Below are 19,624 nucleotides of genomic sequence, written 5' to 3'. Positions count from 1 at the left end.
TCATCCCTGACTATTGGCCACTGTGGCTGAGGATGCTGGGAGTTGTAGCTGGAGGGTCCAAGCTGGAGGCTCCTCAAGCTGTGAGGGTCCAAGCTGTGCGGCTCTGCTATAGGGTATATAAAATCCTTCTACTGCAGCATCTAGCCTCACTGTAGTGTTTATTAATATGATTCTTCCTCCAGGGCCATTACTGTGGAAACAATGATGCCCTTGGATGAGCTTAATCTCAATCAGTTTTTAAGGGTCAAATCAGACACAACACTAAACATGTCATTAGAACCTCCTTCCCCTCATCACCTTAAGTTAAAAAGCAGCCATGTGGGATGGGGAAGGTCAAGATCAAACTATGACATGATATGGAGAGTGGGTATTTTTCTCCATACTGCCGACCCAACAAAAACTAGCCCCCTCCCAAAGCTTTTATTAGCTCCAGAGGAGGAAAACTCCTATAGATGCCTATGGGATACTCAGATTGAAAGCCCTGTGGTGGTGTAGACACTTCAGAGTGTCTGACTAGGATGGGAAACACCCAGGTTCAACCCCTGCTCACTTGTTCTCTGGCTGCTGCCCCACAGGACAGGACTAGATCCTGTGGGCTTAAGTTACAGGAGGAGGGTAGATTTTGGCTAAACATTAGGATAAATGTATTAAGGTAAAAGCAACTTGGCAATTACTTAGAACAGTGGTTCCCCAAGCAGGGTTCCTCCAGATGTTCCTGGTTAACTACAACTCCCATCTCCCCCAGCCACAACAAATTGTAGCTGGGAATGATGGGAGTTGTAGTTCAGCAACATCTGGAGGAACTCTGCTTGGGAACCACTTACTTAGAATGTTGCCAGCTTCTTCCGTACTGCAAGTCTTCAAGCAGAGGCTGAATAGCCATCTGTTGGAGATGCTCTAGCTCTAGATTTCCTGCATTGAGCAGGGGGTAGGACTAAATAACCTGTAGTACCTCCAACTCTATAATTCTCTGAAACTATCTCACTGGGTAGTTGTTGTGAGGGGTTGAGAGAGGGCAAGATACATATGTGCTAGCTCAATCAATCAATCAATCAATCTTCCCCAGCTTCTGCTCTCAGCGTAACAATCACTGGGGCAGATTCTCTAGTCACCAGCAACACTGGTGGTATTTGTTCTTGATTTATGCTTGGGAAGCATGCGAGGAAATGGGGCCAGGTCTAGCAAGTGTAAATGGCAGCATGAATTCATTATGCTAAAAAGGTTTCAGCAGATCAGGGAGTCACAGAACTCTCAGCGGAGTGTTCTCCTGTGCTTTGTGCTGATTCATCAGGGACTCACTTAAGTCAATGCTATGAGAACTGTTTTCTCATTTTAGATGTGCCTCTGTAGATCTGTTAAAGTGGTCTGGTTCCCTGAAGTACTGAATGGAGATTGGTTCAGTGGCTGTGCAGAAACTCTGAGAGGCAGGCTCCTTCTACCGTTCCTCCCAAAGTGGAGCCATTTCTTGCCAGATGGCTCTGCTTATCCCTGTGTGCTATCGGCGAATCCACGTCATCCTCTTCCCAACCTTGTTACCCAGGGACAGTCAACCTGTGTAGAAAATCCCAGGGTCAGAAGGAGGGGCAAAGGAAGGGAGAGGAGGCAACAGGATCTACAGGAAGGAACCAGGCAACAGGAGGGGTTTCTCTTTCCACTGAATGTCAGAGGGGAAAAAAAAAACAAATAAAGTAACGCTCTGCCTCTAAGCCACCTAATAAACCCCATGCTAGTTACTGCTTGGGTACTTCTCTTGCCCGCCAAGCCTCCTCAGGAAACCCCCTCACAAAAGCATGCAGAGTTGCTGGTTGATGAGAGGCCTACTGAGCGTTTGCTTTCTTTTCTGGGATGAGCAATGCAGAGGGTGTTAGCGGGGAGGTGGGGCGGCAGACAGCGTTGGGGTTGTCTCTGTGCAGACTACAGAGCTGAGCTCCCGGCAGAGCAGGGGTTAAAAGGTGAAGGCCACAAGCCTAAGTGAGGAACAGAAAGAGAGAGAGAGACGCAGAGCGAGAGAGAGAGTGTGTGTGTGTGTCTGCGAAAGGGAACAGAACATCCTGTACCCTCAAGCATTAAAAAACGGTCCTGTAAGGGCGGAGGGAGGGAGTGGGGAAGGAAGGCAGGCAGGAGGGAAAGTCTTGGGTGAGTAGTTTCCACAGAAGGAGTGTGAGGCCTTGGTGAATGTAGCTGCTTTGTGCTACAGGAGAGCAGGCGAGTTGGGAATAGTGCACAAGGCAATGACCCACATAGTGTCAGCACCTCAGCCTCCACTATCTGCCTCAGGCTGCAGCTACTGTGGGCAGAGGCAAGTTTGGAAATGGGAGCCGTGCTCGGAATATGTTTGCATGGGTTTGCACACACTCGAAGAGCGGGTACTTGTGCACATCTACTAAGAGCAGGGAGTAGTAGTATCAGAAGCAACCAGGCTCGGACTGGCCCACAGGGCAGCAGGGCATATTCCCAGGGCGCCCCACTGGCCCCACCCGCAGGGCGCCCCTGTGCCCCGCCACACTCGGCAGCAGTGAATACTCCCACCCTTAAGCACCCGTTCTGCTCAAAACCCGGCACCCTCCCCACATACATTCCACCGCCCTCTCATTGCCCCCAGTCCGGCCCTGAAAGCAACACTAGGTGGATCAGGGCAAAGCACTATTAATTTTGCTTGTTACCGGGCTGAAGAAATCTTAGTTCAATGCGTTCTAATCAACTGAATCTTCATACATAACTAAAACAATAGTTTTGAAGGGAAAACGCACCGTGTCTTTGTTTTTAGATGGGGCGTGCATATACTGCAGGAGGCATTCCCTTCTGTGTCTGAGTGAAGGGAGAAAGCCTCTTCTAAGATGACATATGCTGTGTGCAGTTTTTAAAAGAACTTGCATTAAAGATAATTAGCATCTTCTTTAAAAAATATCCAAGTTAATTAGAATTTATTTTTAAAAACCTTGCCTAATTAACTGGTGATGCTTTTTAGCTGATTAAAAAGGTATTCAATTACTCTAACAATCAGTTAAAGGTTACAGATGTATTGTTAATGACTCTCAGTACGGGGTGGGGGGTGGATAGTAAAGCCAGCCCAAGAATGCTATGCCTTATCATGTTCCTCTCTGTGATCAAAAACACAATTTCACAGGAATGATGGTTCCAGCTGTCATCAAGTGTGTGGAATGTCCCTCACACAGCCAGCTGTGATATCCAATGAGGAAAATCATACAGCATGCAGCAGAAGGCAGGACTGTGTATTTAGCAACGGCAGTGTCAAGGGACAGAAATGAAAGTGTAAAAAATAATAAACATTTCATGTGTTATTTTCATTTATGTGCAGTGCTTGCCTATCCAATTCACTATATACTGAACTGTTGACTGATGTGAGCTGCTGTGGGAGACAATAATTGCCTGAAAAGTGAAAATATAATAAATAAGTAAATAAAAAACCTTAATGAAAAGGTTACCACAGATTTAGAAAAGTTACAGAGAATGGTAGCAAAGATGATTTAAGTAGGGACTTGCTGTATAATGGGAAGATAACACACACACAAAATGACTAGCTGTTAAATGTGTGGATTTGGGAGTCCATAGTACATGCAACCAGAATTGTATGGGCAGAGGCTATTTTTATCTGTACTAAGATGTTCCCTGGGGCAAGAAGGGTCAAGCTACAGAGGTCACAGAGTTGTGTTTGCTTCATCTGAAACATGCCAGTTTGTCGCTTCATCACAACTCCTTGCAAGTGATTTGCGTTAGCATTACAACGTCCTGTGCATATGTGCAATAGTTCCTGGGAGCTAGTTCACATGAAACAGTATGAAACAGAGATGTGCAAATTGATTTGGCAGTGAATCGATTTGATTTGAATCTGGCTGATTCGAGTGCTTCTCCCTCATAATGAATCACCCCATAGATTTCAGGTTGAATCGAATCAGCCAGATTCTGATAAAATCTAGCCAAATCGATTTGGCCTTCTGTGTATGGAGTGGGTGGGGGGAGGAGAGCCTCAGATACTTTAAAAACAAAGCAACACTGGGGCACCTTGAAATTAATTACCTTTGTTCATTGGAGAGCCTGCAATGAGGAAGAAGAGGTGCACAGAGGTGCTTTTTAACCGCTCCTCTGATGGGAGCGAAGACATCAGTAATTCAGAGCTGGCAGTGGCGGGGAGGCCATTTTATGGGATAGCCCGGCATTATTTTAGCAAGAACACTGGTGTGCTATTAACCAGGCTATCCCATTAAATGGCCTCCCCATGCCTGTGCAGAGGCCGTTTAAAGAAGGCTTAGCCTGGTGTTTAGTAAGTAACTTAGGTAAATAAGTTAAGTTTAGTAAGTGCGAGCAGCCAGAAGCCCAATCACCACCTCCCCGCCACTGCCAGTTCTGAATTACTGATGTCTCCGTTCCCATCAGAGGAGCGGTTAAAAGGCGCCTCTGTGCACCTCTTCTTCCTCATTGCGGGCTCTGCAATGAATAAAGGTAATTAATTTCAAGGTGCCCCAGTGTCGTTTTGTTTTTAAAATACGTGAGGCTCCCCTGCCCCCGACCAACAGCACAGGTTGAATCAATTAGAATTAAATTAGAAAAATCAAGTCCGAATTGAATCGACTTGGATTTGAGCAGACTAGATTCATGTCTGAATCAAAACAGCTGGTTTTGATTTGACAACAAAATGAATCGCAATTTTCAATTAGTGCACATCCCAAGTGTGAAACCCATGCATGATCATCACATTTTCTACAGTAGGGGTAGGCAACCTTTGTGATACAGCTTTTGCTGGACTACAACTCCCGTTATCCCCAACTATGATTTATTGTGGATGGGGATGATGAGAGTTGTAGTTCAGCAACAGCTGGAGTGCCAGATTTTTCTATCCCTGTTCTAAGTTTTGAGGATGACTTCCCATGTAAATAGTTGTAGTTCTGGCAAGACACATCTATGTCTAAAAATATGGAACAAAGGAAGAATGTACAAGATTAGACTCGTGCATAAATAGTTCTCTGGACTCTTTGAATGTTTGCAAATAACATTTGGTGCAGAAGGAGGGGGCGATGATCCAGACTGGGACCACAGCATAGGAGTACAGAGGTTAATCCTTACAGGAAAACCATACATGTATATGCATGCTTTTCCTAATGGCTCAAATAGCTGCTGGGAGGTGGGGCAAATTGTGGGGGGAATTGGAACACTGTCTGCTCCCCCCCATGCTATAATCCAGATCTGAATTACAGCCCCCACCCCCGCCACTGCAAAGCTGCTATTTGCACAAAGTTAAACAGACTAGGGAGCAACTCATGCATCTCCATCATCTCAGGTTGTTTGGTCCTCAGAAACCTTGGTCTCTTTTGCTATCTCAAGTTGTGGTTCACATGGTGGGTTTTTTGGTGGGGTCAAAAGGCATGCAACATCCTGCATTTTAAGACGTCTGCAAATGGTTCAATGTGTGCTTATTTCATTGCCAAGAAATGTTTTTGGAAAAACTTTGAAAACTGGAAACCCAAGTACACGTATCATGGGAAATTACTTGACTGTTCTTTGTTCTGTTTTGTTCTGTATCTTTATTGTGTCCCAAAGGAGAGATTCTCCATCTTCCTACCTGTGGTCTTGGGATTCCCACCTCCACTGCCCCGCGCAATTTCCTTTGGAGCCTAAGAAGCTGCCAAACTAAGAAGCAGCTCATGAAATAAACAGACAAGAGGATTTAAATAACAAAAGGGAAGGGATTTTGCCCTCCCCATACTACACAGTTTTAACTTGTGTGCAGCTTTTTGATACATCAGGGTGCTTTCCAGATTGCACGCTATCACACTGTTGCAACGGGTCCCTTAAGTGTGCTTCCGTATTGCTTGTGTTTTGACATCGCAGCCCCTGTGTTGTAAGGAAGGTGCTGTTCATATTTCTGATGCCTTCTTTCGGGTTTTATTGCTGCCTCACAGCCCTATGACATCACATCTGTGTTGCAAAAAAGAAGAAGAAACTGTATTTGCCCATTGTAGGAGACTTGCCCTCTTACAACAGATCTCTAATGTGTTTTGAATTTGGTGCCACAAAGCAGTTTACACCTCTGTTTGCGATGTAAGGCTCGCAATCTGGAAAGCGCCGTTCTCATCTTTTCCCTCCCACTGCTCAGATACAGATACAGAGCTAGATGTACTGCTTAGCTGAGTAGACCACCATGTTTTATTAAATCAAAGATGCTCAGCAGAAAAGCCCTGGGGACTGATACTAACGAAGAAAAAGGCCAAGGCCAGACTTTGCAAATAAAAGAAGATAATGTGGGTAAGAGGCTACTCAGGCTAGCATTTACTGCTGGCTGTTCCAAGAGTGGAGGAAGTGAACAATTAAATCTTCTGGCACATCAGCATGGGAACTACATTAGGGATAGGATGTGAGCATACATCACAGCTGATCCATATATGCATCAATGTTCCACACCATTTTAATCCACTGCCTATTTATATCGCCGGGAAGAATTATTCCAGATCCAGAAACGGACTGCATGGTTACTTTCCTCTTGTGAATGCAAGGATGTCTCAGGACCATTACCTGGTGTTTCTGCATTTCTGGGTGTGTGCTATACAACATTCTAAGAGCTTGAATAGTTGCTGTGTTGGCATGCTCTAAAGCAAGCATGGCACGGCTAAGATATGAGTTAGCTTCATGTTCTACAATCCTCCCTTTCTGAGCTGCCGTCTTGATTCACATAGCTGGAGGAAGCCTGCCCATCTCATGGGTTTTGCTGCCCTCTTCTGGGGCTTGCCAGGTGTTTTCCAAGGCATCCAAGAGCAAATCTACTACTAATTCAGAGAGAGCCTGTCCTGAGCACTAGCACCCCCAAGTGAATTACTCCAGCTGATGGAGTAAATATAATTCGGGGGGGGGAGAGGGGGGGAGAGGGAGGGGAGAGAGAGAGTGCTTGCTTCATTCAGAGACACTGTCATACTGAGGACTGAGCTCTGCCCACAGCCCAGTCCACTCTGCAGCACCTTTGTCAATGGTTGCCATTGGTGGCAGCAGCAGCTGCTGCTGCTGCAGAGGAGGAGCATTCCAGGAGCTGAAAGTTCACACCTGCATCCCTCTTGGGCAGAGCTCAAGAGACACCATCATCACCACACTTGGGACAGAGTACTTTTTGCTTTTTTTTTTTTTTTAAACAATGTGAGTCTTGGGAGATAGGACTTTTTTTAAAAAAAATGCTGTTAAGTTGCTCTGAGCTTATAAGATAGAATGGGATTCACATGAATCCATCCATCCATCCATCCATCCATCCATCCATCCATCCATCCATTCAGGGAAGACAGTGCGATATAGTGGTTAGAATGGTAAACTAGGACTGGGGAAACCTGAATATAAATCTCTGTTAAGCCATGAAATCCACTGGGTGACTCTGGGCCAGTCATGCATCTCTCAGCCTAACCTGCCTCACAGAGTTGTTGTGGGGATAAACATAACCATGTACACCTCTCTGGGCATCTTTGCAAACAAGTGCAAACATATACCCACTATTGTATTTGGTATTTTATTCTTCTTTATGTAGGCCAGAGCAATGCTGTGAGAAGATAAACCCCTCTATACTTAACCCCTCCTCCATAACATAGTGCAAATTTAGTGATTAATCAGGTGACCCTTCCCCACAGCTGTCTACGAGGGAGTTCTCCTGTTGGAGGAAGCAATGGTCAGGGAATCCACCACCATGCCCATGATGAGATCAACTTCTTTGTGGAATACATACACTCCTGCATGCAACCTTGAAGAAGCCAGTGCCAGTTTGTGTGGATAATACTGAACCAGATGGATTGACTCCTTTACAGAGTAAAAGAAGGTTCCTTTTCTTGAGAAGTAGTATGTCAGGATCTTATGGGTTTTTTTTAAAAAATAATCCCAGAAATGGAAGCACGGAGAACTCTGATGCTGATATTCCATAGTTGTCATGGTGGATTCAAATGACATCACAAAGCATGTAATGAGCACTCTAGTATTTCCGTGGGGGAGGGGAGGGTTGCCTGTGGTCAGAGCTCAATAAGGTTCCCTGGAAACTCAAGACAAGATGAAGTACTCTGATCTGTTCACTAGGCAAAACGTGGTACTGGTAGTTACAGGAGCAGGGGCTGTCTTTCTGTTGGCCAAGGCTATCCTAGCAATGTTCCGAAGCCCCCCCTACAGACCAGAGTCTTCAAATATAACCAGTGAGTCATATGGGCTATAGGGAGATGGTGATCAGTTTGTTGTTTAAAAAGTGGCCATGGCTGTGCAAATACATCATTTGATGTAAATGTCTGGCAACCACTCATGTATTGCCTGATCACATCAGTGGCTCTATTCTCTCCAGTTACTGACCTGGTTGTTGCTGAACTACAGCTCCCATCATCCCCAGCTAGAATTTGTTATGGCTAAGGATGATGGGAGTTGTAGTTCAGCAACATCTGGAGTACCACAGGTTGGGAACCCCTGGTGTAGCTGATGACACACTTTTGCTTTGCCCATGCTTTGGCCACCTTTTATCTCTAGACTCCTGTCAGCTCGCTCCTGCTGATTCCTCATGTCAATGGATTCAGAATACTACTATTGCAAAAAAATAATATTTCTCTCATTTTGTTATGATCATGTCTGCCTTATCTGTAGAGAAAGAAGGTAAAGGGGGGAAAGAGCCGGAGAGAGCCCAGAGGTGCGGGGTAGTGGTGATTTGTTTATTTTATTGTCCAATGTATACACCACTTTTCATAAAATTCATCTCAAGGTGGTTTACAAAAGTTTATACAATAAAATTCCATAAGATCACATTAAAATATTAAAATCCATTAAGACCATCAAAAAACATGGCTGGTTGGCTGGTGCATCTGTTGGAAGCACTGGGCAAAGGAGGTCTTATTGGGATTTGGTAAGCAGTAGGGCCAAGTGGGATGTTTGAAGAAGGGCTGCAAGAACCAGAAGAGCCCTTGGGAAGGCAAACATGCAAAACTTCAGAATTGTTTCTAGAGCTTTGCTGTCCATTTAAGCCCAGGAATACTTTTACTCTTCAGTTTCTGGCTACATTTACACGTAACACAAAACCAGAGGTAAAGGGGCCTCTGGTTTCAATTTTTGTTTGTCTATATGTGGGCAACTATAGTTTAGACCAAAAAATGGACCTGTGGTTTCCCTCCCCAGACTACGATTTGTACCTTTGGTTTGTAGTGAGGTTCACCTCCTGGACCTCTGGTTCTGTGGTTCCAGCATTATGTTCTAATGCAGCACTGCAGACTTGTCCAGTGACCAGAGTTGAGGGAGGAAGCTCCTCCCTTGCTCCAGCTGCTATTGGCTGCCAGGGCTGTCCTTCAATCAAGAAGGAAGCCCCGGCAGCCAGTTACACCTCCTCTCTGCAGTCTTGCTGACTGCAGAGAAAGAACTCTCTGTGACATCTGAATTTTTTTGGGGGGGGGGGACCACGGGTCCATTGGACCTGCAGTTCCACATTGCATGCAAATGCGGTCATTTACATCAATTAGGTAGCCAGTAATATCAGTTTAGGGTCTTCTAGGTTTCATCTCAGAACAAATGCTTAAGTCACCCCACATGGACTTTTTAATGTTTATTTTTTCTGGGATTAGCTGTTCTCTTACAGTGGGTGTGAGTAGAAGTTAGATTAGGATCTACTGGTAGATCCTTGGGTGATTTGCAGTAGAATGGCAAGAGTTTAAGTCTCCCAATGGCTTAACAATCACAAATAATTATGTAATTATTGATAAGAATGCAGCAGATTTACAACACAATGAGGCGGGTCTCGTGATCAGTGAAACCTGCCTCAAGAGAGTTAGCGGGGAGAGCGGGCTTAGCCCGCTCTCCCTGCACATGAGCTGGGAGGCAGCCCTGGGCGGCCGGATTGGCCGCCCACATGACTGCCGGCTCCTTTATGGAGTCAGCGGGGGCTGGGGGGATTGGGGGCCACACAGCCCCTGGAAGTTCCAGCATGCCCTGCGTGAGCATGCAGGGCATGCTGGAGAGACCCCCGAGCCGGGAGGCTGATTTTTAGCCTCCTGGTCGGGGATCTCCTCGTGAGTTGCCATGGTGTGGAGCTGCGCCCCAGCAGCACATGATCTGTTAACCCTGGTTAGCGGAGTGCTCGCTCCACTATCCTGGGCTAAGAGGAGGGCTGCTCAAGCGGGTTAGCCACTCTCCTAGCCCAATTTTTGCTCGTCGCGAGAATAGCCTTAATAGGTTCTTAAAATGGTGTCTTAAGTTGAAATGTCTTAACTCTCAGAACCTATTTTCACATAGGAAGCAATTTTATAAATGAGGGTCTGGTGCCTGAACTAAGGCCCAGGTACCCTATTTCTCTCTCTCCTGCTGCTGCTGTCAAAGCTGGTGGTGGGTCAATTACTGATGTGCAGGCACAGCAGAAAAGTTGATGGTGTGAAACTAGAAGTTGCTCACCCTTGCCACCCACTCCCTTCCCAGCCCCCTCCTGGCTTTTCACTTTTCCATGGAAGGCAGGCAGTCAGGCAATTGGGCAACTTACATGTATCTCCTCCTCCTCCTCCTCCTCCTCCTCCAGGGAAAGAGTTAGACAGGAAAGGAAGGAAGGTGGGTAGAAAGCAGTAGTGTGGGCTCTCTTCTTCTCGCTATCACAGCACAGCAGTTGATCCTGGAAGAGGAGGAGAGGAAGTAGTGGCGGGGGAGCATCTTGGATGGGCAAGCCAGCTAATCCCTCTGCAGCTTCAGATGAAGCAGCAGCTGCCACCAAGACTACCATTCTATGACAATCAGAGCTTGAGCCACCATTGTCGTCTCCACTCCTCCTCTAGCCCATGCATCAGCAGCCACCTTGAAAAGCTTCTCATCCCATGGCAAGTGTTGTATATTTGTAATAAGATGGCAATTTACAAACATCTTACAAACAACTCAGGATATCTTAAGTCAAGGACTGCTGTACATCTATACAGCTTTTCAACAAAAAGTTCTCAAAGCAGTTCACATAGGGACAGGAACAAGATGGTTCCCTATCCACAAAGGGCTCACAGTTTAAAAAGAAACACCAGGGAGACCCCAGCAAAAGCCACTGGAGAGATATTGTTGTGTGGATGGATAAAGACAGTTGCTCTCTTTTTACTGAATATAAGACAGCCACTACTTTAAAAAGCACCTTTTTGCCATTAGTAAAACTGCGAGTAAAGGAAAAGTCTCCTGCCTTGTGCTAATTGCTTCTTTCTTGGCCTCAGTGAGTGTTCCTCTCCTATAAAATGTAAGTATTCACAGGTTGCCTTGACCAGGCTGTTGAGCAGCTTTGCTGGCCTGCTTTAGATTTCTGTGTTAGAATCCCTAATCTGTAATAACTTAGATGTCGATATGTACTTGTCTAGCCAGACTGTACTAGCATATAGTTAATGGGGTGCAGTAGATAATTGGTTCCGCCCTCTGAATCAGGATTTTGCATCTGGCTCTGCCCCTGCCCCAAGCCACCATTTTGTACCTGGATCTGGTTAATGGATTTGGGTTCTAATAAAACACAAAATAAATCCTGCAAGCCTGAAATCTGCCCATTACTGTCTTGTAGCATTTCAGTTCCCCCACAAGCCACGGGCAAACCTGGGCAATTCTCTAGATGTCTGCTGCACCATGGCTTCTTGTGCTGCAGTTGTGAGCTGCAGCATGGTCCATCCAGTTTGCATGTGGGGATCAATGTCATCATGAGGAACCTTCATGCCATCTTTTAGGAAGGACTAAAATGTCTTTGCATATGAATTTCCCATAGCCTCCATTGCACTGAAGCAGAAGTGCAGGAGTTTCTGGTGCAGAAATACCCATAAATTGAGCTGGATTTCCTTTGTTCCAAGTGGGGCTGGTGTTTTACTGCTTGATGATTATTTCTAGGGCTTTCTGTTGAGTATCGCCCAAGTCTAACAGCAAGAGCAAACATCCCTGGAGAACTCAGACGGCTTCTGCAGTCCCTCAGTCCACACCTAGATGACGTCACCAAGAGGACGACACTTCATACCATCACCCAGTGTATCCTTCTAAAGGAATCAGAGGTGAAAATCTAAATTTACAAGCACAGGATGCAGTTTAGATTGTGAACCCCTTTGGGACAAGGAACCATTTTCTAATTTTTATTCATTTTGCCATGTAAACTCCTTTGAGAGCTTTTTTAAATTGAAAAGTGGCTAAGTAAACAAACAAACAAACAAAACAAAACAAAAGAGCAAAGCTGATATAACTGGGCGTAGGCCTGTATATAAAATCCGGGTTCAGTTTCAAGGCTCCTCAGAATGATTTGATCATGGATGAGGGAATGGACCTGGCATGCATAACTGAGACCTGGTTGGGGGAGGCGAATGGTCCAGTGTGGGCTCAGCTTCTCCCACCAGGTTACTCTGTCGTAAAGCAGGCTAGAGGATGTCCGCGGTGGGATGGAGTGGCTGTGGTCCATAGGATTACCATTTCCCTTACCAGGGCCCCTGTGAGATAGCTGACTTATATCGAGTGCATATTTTTGTGGCTGGGAACTAGGGATAGATTGGGAATTCTGTTGGTGTACCGTCCACCCCACTGCCCAACTGACTCCCTAACTGAGCTGATGGAGCTGGTTGTGGAGTCAGTGTTGGAGTCTCCTAGACTTTTAGTGCTGGGGGACTTCAATATCCACTTTGGAGCTGGCTTGTCTGGTGCAACTCAGAAGTTCGTAGCAGCCATGACAACGATGGGCCTATCCCAATTAGTTTCCGAACCAACTCACATTGCCGGCCACACACTCGATTTGGTCTTTTGTTCAGATCAGGGGGGTGTTCCATGGGTGGCAGATCCTGTCGTTTCCCCATTGTCATGGACAGACCACTACCTGGTTAAGGTTGGTCTTACAGCCTCAATCCACCCCTGCAGGGGTGGTGGACCTATTAGGATGGTCCATCTGAAAAGGCTGCTGGATCCAGTGGGATTTCAAAAGGCCTTGGAGGATTTTGACGGTGCGGCTGGGATTCTATCGATGCACTGGTGGGAACCTGGAACAGGGAACCCATCAGGGCAGTAGACATGATTGCTCCTAAGCGTCCCTTCTGACCTGCTTCAAAAATGGCCCCTTGGTATACTGAGGAGTTGTGGGGGCTGAAGCAGTTGGGTAGGTGACTAGAGCCCAAGTGGAGGAGAACTTGGTTCGAATCTGACAGGATACAGCATGTGACCCATTTGAAGACCTATGTGGTGGCGGTGCGTGCGGCAAAAAAGAGTTTTTGGCCTTTGCGGCTGCAGGTTCATGCTCGGGGGAGCTATCTCGGGTTGTGAGGAGTTTGATTTCTGCTCCTTCTACCTCAAATCAGTCCCCAGGGTTGTTCTGCTATGATGCTTTTAATGGTTTTTTTGCGAACAAGATCTCCTGTATTCAGGCCGACTTGGACTCCACTATTTTTGCAGAGTCTATGAAGGAGGTGTCTAGCAATCCCTCATGCAGTATTAGATTGGATCAGTTTCAATCTGTGACTCCTGAGGATGTGGACAAGCTGCTTGGGGTGATGAGGTCTACCACCTGTTCTCTGGATCCTTGCCTGACTTGGCTGCTTCTTTCTAGCAGGGAGATTGTTGCAGATGGACTAGTTAATATCATAAATGCATCGCTGAGGGAGGGTAGGGTGCCCCCCTGCCTGAGGGAGGCAATGGTTAGACCACTCTTAAAGAAGCCTTCCCTGGACCCCTTAGCGATGGACAGCTACAGGCCAATCTCCAATCTCCCTTGGTTGGGCAAGGTGATTGAGAGGGTGGTGGCCGACCAGCTCCAGGCAGTCTTGGAGGAAACTGATTATCTAGACCCATTTCCATCTGGCTTTAGAGCTGCCTATGGGATTGAGACAGCCTTGGTCAGCCTGATGGATGACCTTTACTAGGGAATTGACAGAGGGAGTGTGACTCTGCTGCTTCTTTTGGATCTCTAGGCAGCGTTCAATACCATCGACCATGGTATCCTTCTGGATCGCCTGGGGGAGTTGGGGATAGGGGGCACTGCTTTGCAATGGTTCCACTGCTATCTCTCAAGTAGATTCCAGATGGTGGAGCTTGGTGACAGTTGCTCCTCAAAATGGGAGCTGTTATATGGCATCCCCCACTGGGCTCCATTCTGTCACCAATGCTTCTTAATATCTACATGAAACTGCTGGGTGAGGTCATTAGGAGATTTGGTGCTGGATGTTATCAGTATGCTGATGACACCCAAATCTACTTCTCCTTTTCATCTTCAGGAAATGGCACTCATTCTCTAAATGCCAGCCTACAGGCAGTAATGGGCTAGATGAGGGAGAACAAATTGAAGCTGAATCCAAGCAAGACGGAGGTGCTCATTGTGAGGGCTCAGAATCTGAGGGGTGAGTTAGATTTTCCTGTGCTGGATGGGGTTACACTCCCCCAGAAGGAGCAGGTGCATAGCTTGGGAGTACTCCTGAACCCAGGCCTCACCCTGGTATCTCAGGTAGAGGCCATGGCCAGGAGTGCTTTCTATCAGCTTTGGCTGATTCGACAGCTGCCCCCATTCCTTGAAGAGGATGACCTCAAAACAGTGGTACATCAGCTGGTTACCTCCCAGCTTGATTACTGCAAGGTGCTCTATGTGGGGCTGCCTTTGTACGTAGTCTGGAAACTTCCATTAGTTCAGAATGCGGCAGCCAGATTGGTCTCTGGGGCAACCTGGAGAGACCATATGATACCTGTTTTGAAACAGTTACACTGGCTGCCAATATGTTACCGGGCAAAATACAAAGTGCTGGTTATTACCTTTAAAGCCCTGAATGGCTTAGGTCTGAGTTATCTAAGAGAGCGCCTTCTTCTACATTATCCCCACCGCACAATAAGGTCATCTGGGGAGGTCTGTCTCCAGTTGCCACCAAATCGTCTGGTGGTGACTCAGAGGCAGGCCTTCTTTGTAGCTGCTCCTGGGCTGTGGAATGCACTCCCGGCAGAAATTCGTGATTTGAAATCATTGCTGTCTTTCAGGAGAACCCTTAAAACCTATCTGCTTGGCCTGGCCTTCCAGGGTTTTAAATGATTTACTAACTGTTTTGAATTGTTTAAAATTGTTGCCCTGATTTCCAGGGTTTTTAGCTGTTTAAGCTGGGTTTTATTGTGTTTTAATAGTTTGATTTTAATTGTTAACTTGTTTTAATTGTTTTTATTGTGCTGTAAACCGCCCTGAGCCATTTTGGAAGGGCGGTATATAAATCTAATAACTAACTAACTAACTAACTAACTAAATTAAATAAACCAGCCTGTTAATGAAGTATAGTGAAGAATGCATGGCAATACCTTTAATCCACCAGAAAAAAAAATGTTCAAGGAAAAATAGTACTTAAGACAATTTCAGCCAATTCCAGAATGAAATGAGTAGGTGGCTTACATTCATTTCTAAGATTTAGAGTATAACTTGCATAGCCTTATCTAGAGGAATGCTGGTATATAAAGAGTAAACATCCACAGTGGCCATCTCTCAACCTAACCTACTTCACAGGATTGTTGTGAAAAAGAAACTTAAGTATGTAGTACACTGCTATGGGCTCCTTGGAGGAAGAGCGGGATAGAAATGTAAAATAACAACAACAACAACAACAACAACCGTAGCGATATAGCAATGGAGTTTGGACTAGACAAGTGTGCTGCATTAATAATGAACAGAGGGAAAATAACAAAAACAGAAGGAATAGAACTGCCCAATGGAAGCAACATCAAGAAACTGGAAGAGAAAGAACCTTACAAATACTTGGGCATTCTCCAGGCGGATAACATCGCACACACTGAAGTTAAAAGAAAAATTGGAAGTGAATACATCAGGAGAGTTAGAAAAATCCTCACGTCCAAACTCAATGGCGGGAACACCATACAAGCCATAAACACCTGGGCTATACCTGTTATCAGATACACTGCAGGAATAATAGACTGGACCCAGGCAGAGCTAGAGACGCTAGATTGTAAGACCAGGAAAATCATGACCATCAATCATGCTCTGCATCCCCGCAGTGATGTCGATAGGCTATACCTCCCTCGCAGCTCAGGTGGAAGAGGAATGCTGCAAGTCCATCAAACAGTAGAGGAGGAGAAAAGAGGCCTTGAAGAATATATCAGGGACAGTGAAGAAGATGCACTTTAAATGGTAAATAATGCGAAACTATTCAACACCAATGAAACAAAGCATGCCTACAAGAAAGAACAAGTCAAGAACCGAGCAGAAAAATGGAAAAATAAACCACTGCATGGTCAATATTTGCACAATATAAGTGGAAAATCAGACATCACCAAGACCTGCAATGGCTTAAGAATGGCAACTTGAAGAAAGAAACAGAGGGTTTAATACTGGCTGAACAAGAACAGGCACTAAGAACAAATGCAATAAGAGCAAAAGTCAAAAAATCCACAACAAACAGCAAGTGCCGCCTTTGTAAAGAAGCAGATGAAACCGTGGACCACCCAATCAGCTGTTGTAAAAAGATCGCACAGACTGACTACAAACAAAGGCATGACAAGGTAGCAGGGATGATACACTGGAACATCTGCAAAAAATACAAGCTACCTGTAGCCAAACATTGGTGGGACCATAAAATTGAAAAAGTTGAAGAAAATGAAGATGTAAAAATATTATGGGGCTTCCGACTACAAACAGAGGCTAGCCCGATTTTCTTCGATTGTGAGAATAGCCCCCTTATGTGTAGAGATTATCCTCTATCATTTATACAACAAGCCAGAGTTGGAGCTGCTCATCAACAATGAGAGACAGTAATGCATCAGAAATATAGTTCTGATAAGTGCAGTAAATTAGTATGTACTCTTCCATTTAACTATATAGCCACCAGACTTGCAAAGGCAATGTTTAAATATTGGTTTTTGGTGCCAGATATTCCTGGCTGTCAGTCTAAACCTATCATTTCCTTTAGTTGTACAAGAAACATCTCTAATTGCCTTGTCCCAAATGATACCTCCCTTCTCTTAAAACAGTTGATTTCCATATTTGAATCTAGTCTCCTCCAAGGACATTTCCTTTGTGGAAATTGTGTATATTGCTGTTACACTTCTAAATGTAAAATATTTTCCAGCCCTGTTGACCAAAAGACATACACTTTATATCATTTTACCACATATAATTCTGCTTCTGTAGTTAATGCTGTTCAATGTTCCTGTCTTTTACTGTGTGGGGGCAAAACTACTAGAACTTTAAAAAAGAGGACTGGCAAACATTTATAAGGAGAGGAGAGCTGGTCTTGTGGTAGCAAGCATGACTTGTCCCCATAGCTAAGCAGGGTCTGCCCTGGTTGCATCTGAATGGGAGACTTGATGTGTGAGCACTGCAAGATATTCCCCTCAGGGGATGGAGCCGCTCTGGGAAGAGCAGAAGGCTTCAAGTTCCATCCCTGGCTTCTCCAAGATAGGGCTGAGAGAGATTCCTGCCTGCAACCTTGGAGAAGCCGGTGCCAGTCTGTGAAGACAATACTGAGCTAGATAGACCAATTGTCTGACTCAGTATATGGCAATTTCCTATGTTCCTATGTTCCTATTTATGTAACACCAGACCTAAAAATACCATAGCACCATTGGTCAAACACTGTTTACAACAGAAACTTACTTTATCAGATTTTTCATTCTGGGCTTTACAAAATATATCCTCATGCCCTGATAAGATCTTGTTGTTAAAAGAGGCTAAATTGATCCTTAGATTGAACTGCTTAGTTCCTAGGGGCCTCAATGAGGATCTTGATTTTACAGTGTTAATAGAATTTATGCATGGTCAGCAAAGTATTGTTGCTGTATTCATATGTTTATTTGTTTTTTCCATGGATAGTTCATTCTATCTTAGTAATAAAGTGTTCGTAAACCTGCATTGTAAGGGTTGAGTTATTTTCACTGGTGGCTTTCAGACGTAACACGAAACTGCGAGTCCAGTGGACCCATGGTTCTGTGCCCCCTGCCCAATCTCCCATTCGCATTCAGACGAAATTGAGAGTTCCCTTTCTGCAGTCTCACTAACTGCAGAAAGGAGGGGGACTAACTGCCAGGGCTTCCTTCTTTAATGAAGTATATTGTATATATTGCCATTACACTTCTAAATGTAATGAATTTTCCAACCCTGTTGACCAAAAGACATACACTTTATATCATTTTACCACATGTAATTCTGTGGTTACATGTAATTACCACACGCAATTCTATTGCCACTAGCCGCCAAAAGCAGCTTCTTCCCTGCTTTTTTTGGGGGGTGGACTACATTGCCAGTGTTGGATATAATGCTGGCACCACAAAACTGGAGGCACAGGCAGTGAAATTTAATTCAAAAGGTACACATTGGAGTCCAGGAGGGAAACAGCGGGTCCATTTTTTCACAAAACAGTGGTTGTCTGCATTTGGATGTAGTTTCTAAAACTGGAGGTCCCTTCACCTCTGGATTCATGTTACGTGTGGATGCTGCCTGTGTGTTCCGCTCATAGGTTGCTGTTAAGCTAATTAGTCCATGCACCTGTGATCTCCTTACCTTATATAATATGAGGACTTCTTCTCTACTGAATAGCTGATTTTAAACATGGCTTTTGAAATGTTTATGAAAGGGTGGTGTATAAAATAAGTAAGTAAGTAAATGGCAGCATTTTGTCCATATAATACACAGGTTTCAAGGCTAGGAACATACTGCTGAAGATGTTCCTTTTGGAGATAATAAAACTCTGGCTGGAGCAGTGTAAAGAATGATTTCAGTGCACCTGGGCAAGATTTTGAATGAATCAGAAGTGGAATACGCTTGCCAAATTTAACACTGGCATTTTGAAGCTAAAGGGTACACTGCCGCTGTCCTAACAGATATTTAACTCCATGTACTTAGGGAACACCTTTTCATAGCAAAACAGGGGTGATCCTGAGACTGCTGTTCAAATATTCCTTCTGAGCAAACATAGGACTTAGGGACTTGTTCAACACAAACATGCAAATTACAGCCTAGGTGCCTTAAAAAAAGGTGCCTTTAAAAAAAGGAAAAGCCACTTTGGAAGGGGGCAATTGAGAGAGGAGGGGGAAGGAGCACTTAAACTTTTCCCCATGTACTATTTCCATATTCTAAATTGAGCCCCCACCCCTGCTGGTGTTTTCCATATGAATAAATAATAACAAATATGAATGAACAACACCAGAACAAATGGCAGCCATTATACATGGTTAGAATCCATTTCATTGTGGATCGGTTATTCTTTCTCTTTGTGTTTGAATTTTAAGACATTGCAGTCAGGGCATGCCTGAGAGCAGGGCTGGCAGATACCCGGTTTATACCTGGGATACATCACAGATTGTACTATCACTTTAAATGTTGAGCTGCAACATCTGAAATCAAGTTCTGAAATCCAGTTGCTGTGCAGGGTGTTGCTGAAAACAGTGCAATTTTCTTTTTTTGGTCAGTAACTGCTTCCCTGCTTGTGTACTTCAGCATCTTGGCACTTGCAAAAAAGGTTGTCAAGTGCTATCTGGAGGTGAAATATATTGTTCTAGGATTTTGGCTTCTTTTGGAGGAAAACGATTCCTTCCAAAGGAGGAATGTTGTGATATTGAATTGTAATATTTAGTTTATTAACAATCATACAAATTGAGCACCAGGCGGCGTACCTTAAAAGTGCCAACTCGGTGCATGTCACATCTCCCCTCTCCCCTGCCCCTCTTCTCTCTCCTCTGT

General features: G+C 44.9%; 1 protein-coding gene across 3 annotated transcripts in view; it reads left to right on the top strand.

Annotated features, from left to right (window-relative positions):
* The window catches only part of LOC128323774 (armadillo repeat-containing protein 12-like), an 85,400-nt gene that overhangs the window by 53,690 nt on the left and 12,086 nt on the right, over positions 1-19,624 (top strand). For 2 of the 3 annotated variants that reach the window (XM_053247505.1, XM_053247503.1), the window contains exons 1-2: positions 7,971-8,168; positions 11,830-11,987. In XM_053247505.1, the coding sequence (XP_053103480.1) occupies positions 8,030-8,168; positions 11,830-11,987 (297 nt within the window). In that variant the 5' untranslated portion in view covers positions 7,971-8,029. Of the gene's footprint in view, positions 1-7,970; positions 8,169-11,829; positions 11,988-19,624 lie in introns of those variants that run through there. The other variant, XM_053247504.1, reaches the window with a different exon arrangement.

The sequence above is a fragment of the Hemicordylus capensis genome, chromosome 4 (assembly GCF_027244095.1).
Source record: "Hemicordylus capensis ecotype Gifberg chromosome 4, rHemCap1.1.pri, whole genome shotgun sequence".
Classification (NCBI taxonomy): Eukaryota; Metazoa; Chordata; class Lepidosauria; order Squamata; family Cordylidae; genus Hemicordylus; species Hemicordylus capensis.
Note: the sequence above shows the minus strand (reverse complement) of the source record. Positions and strands in the feature narration are given on the sequence as shown.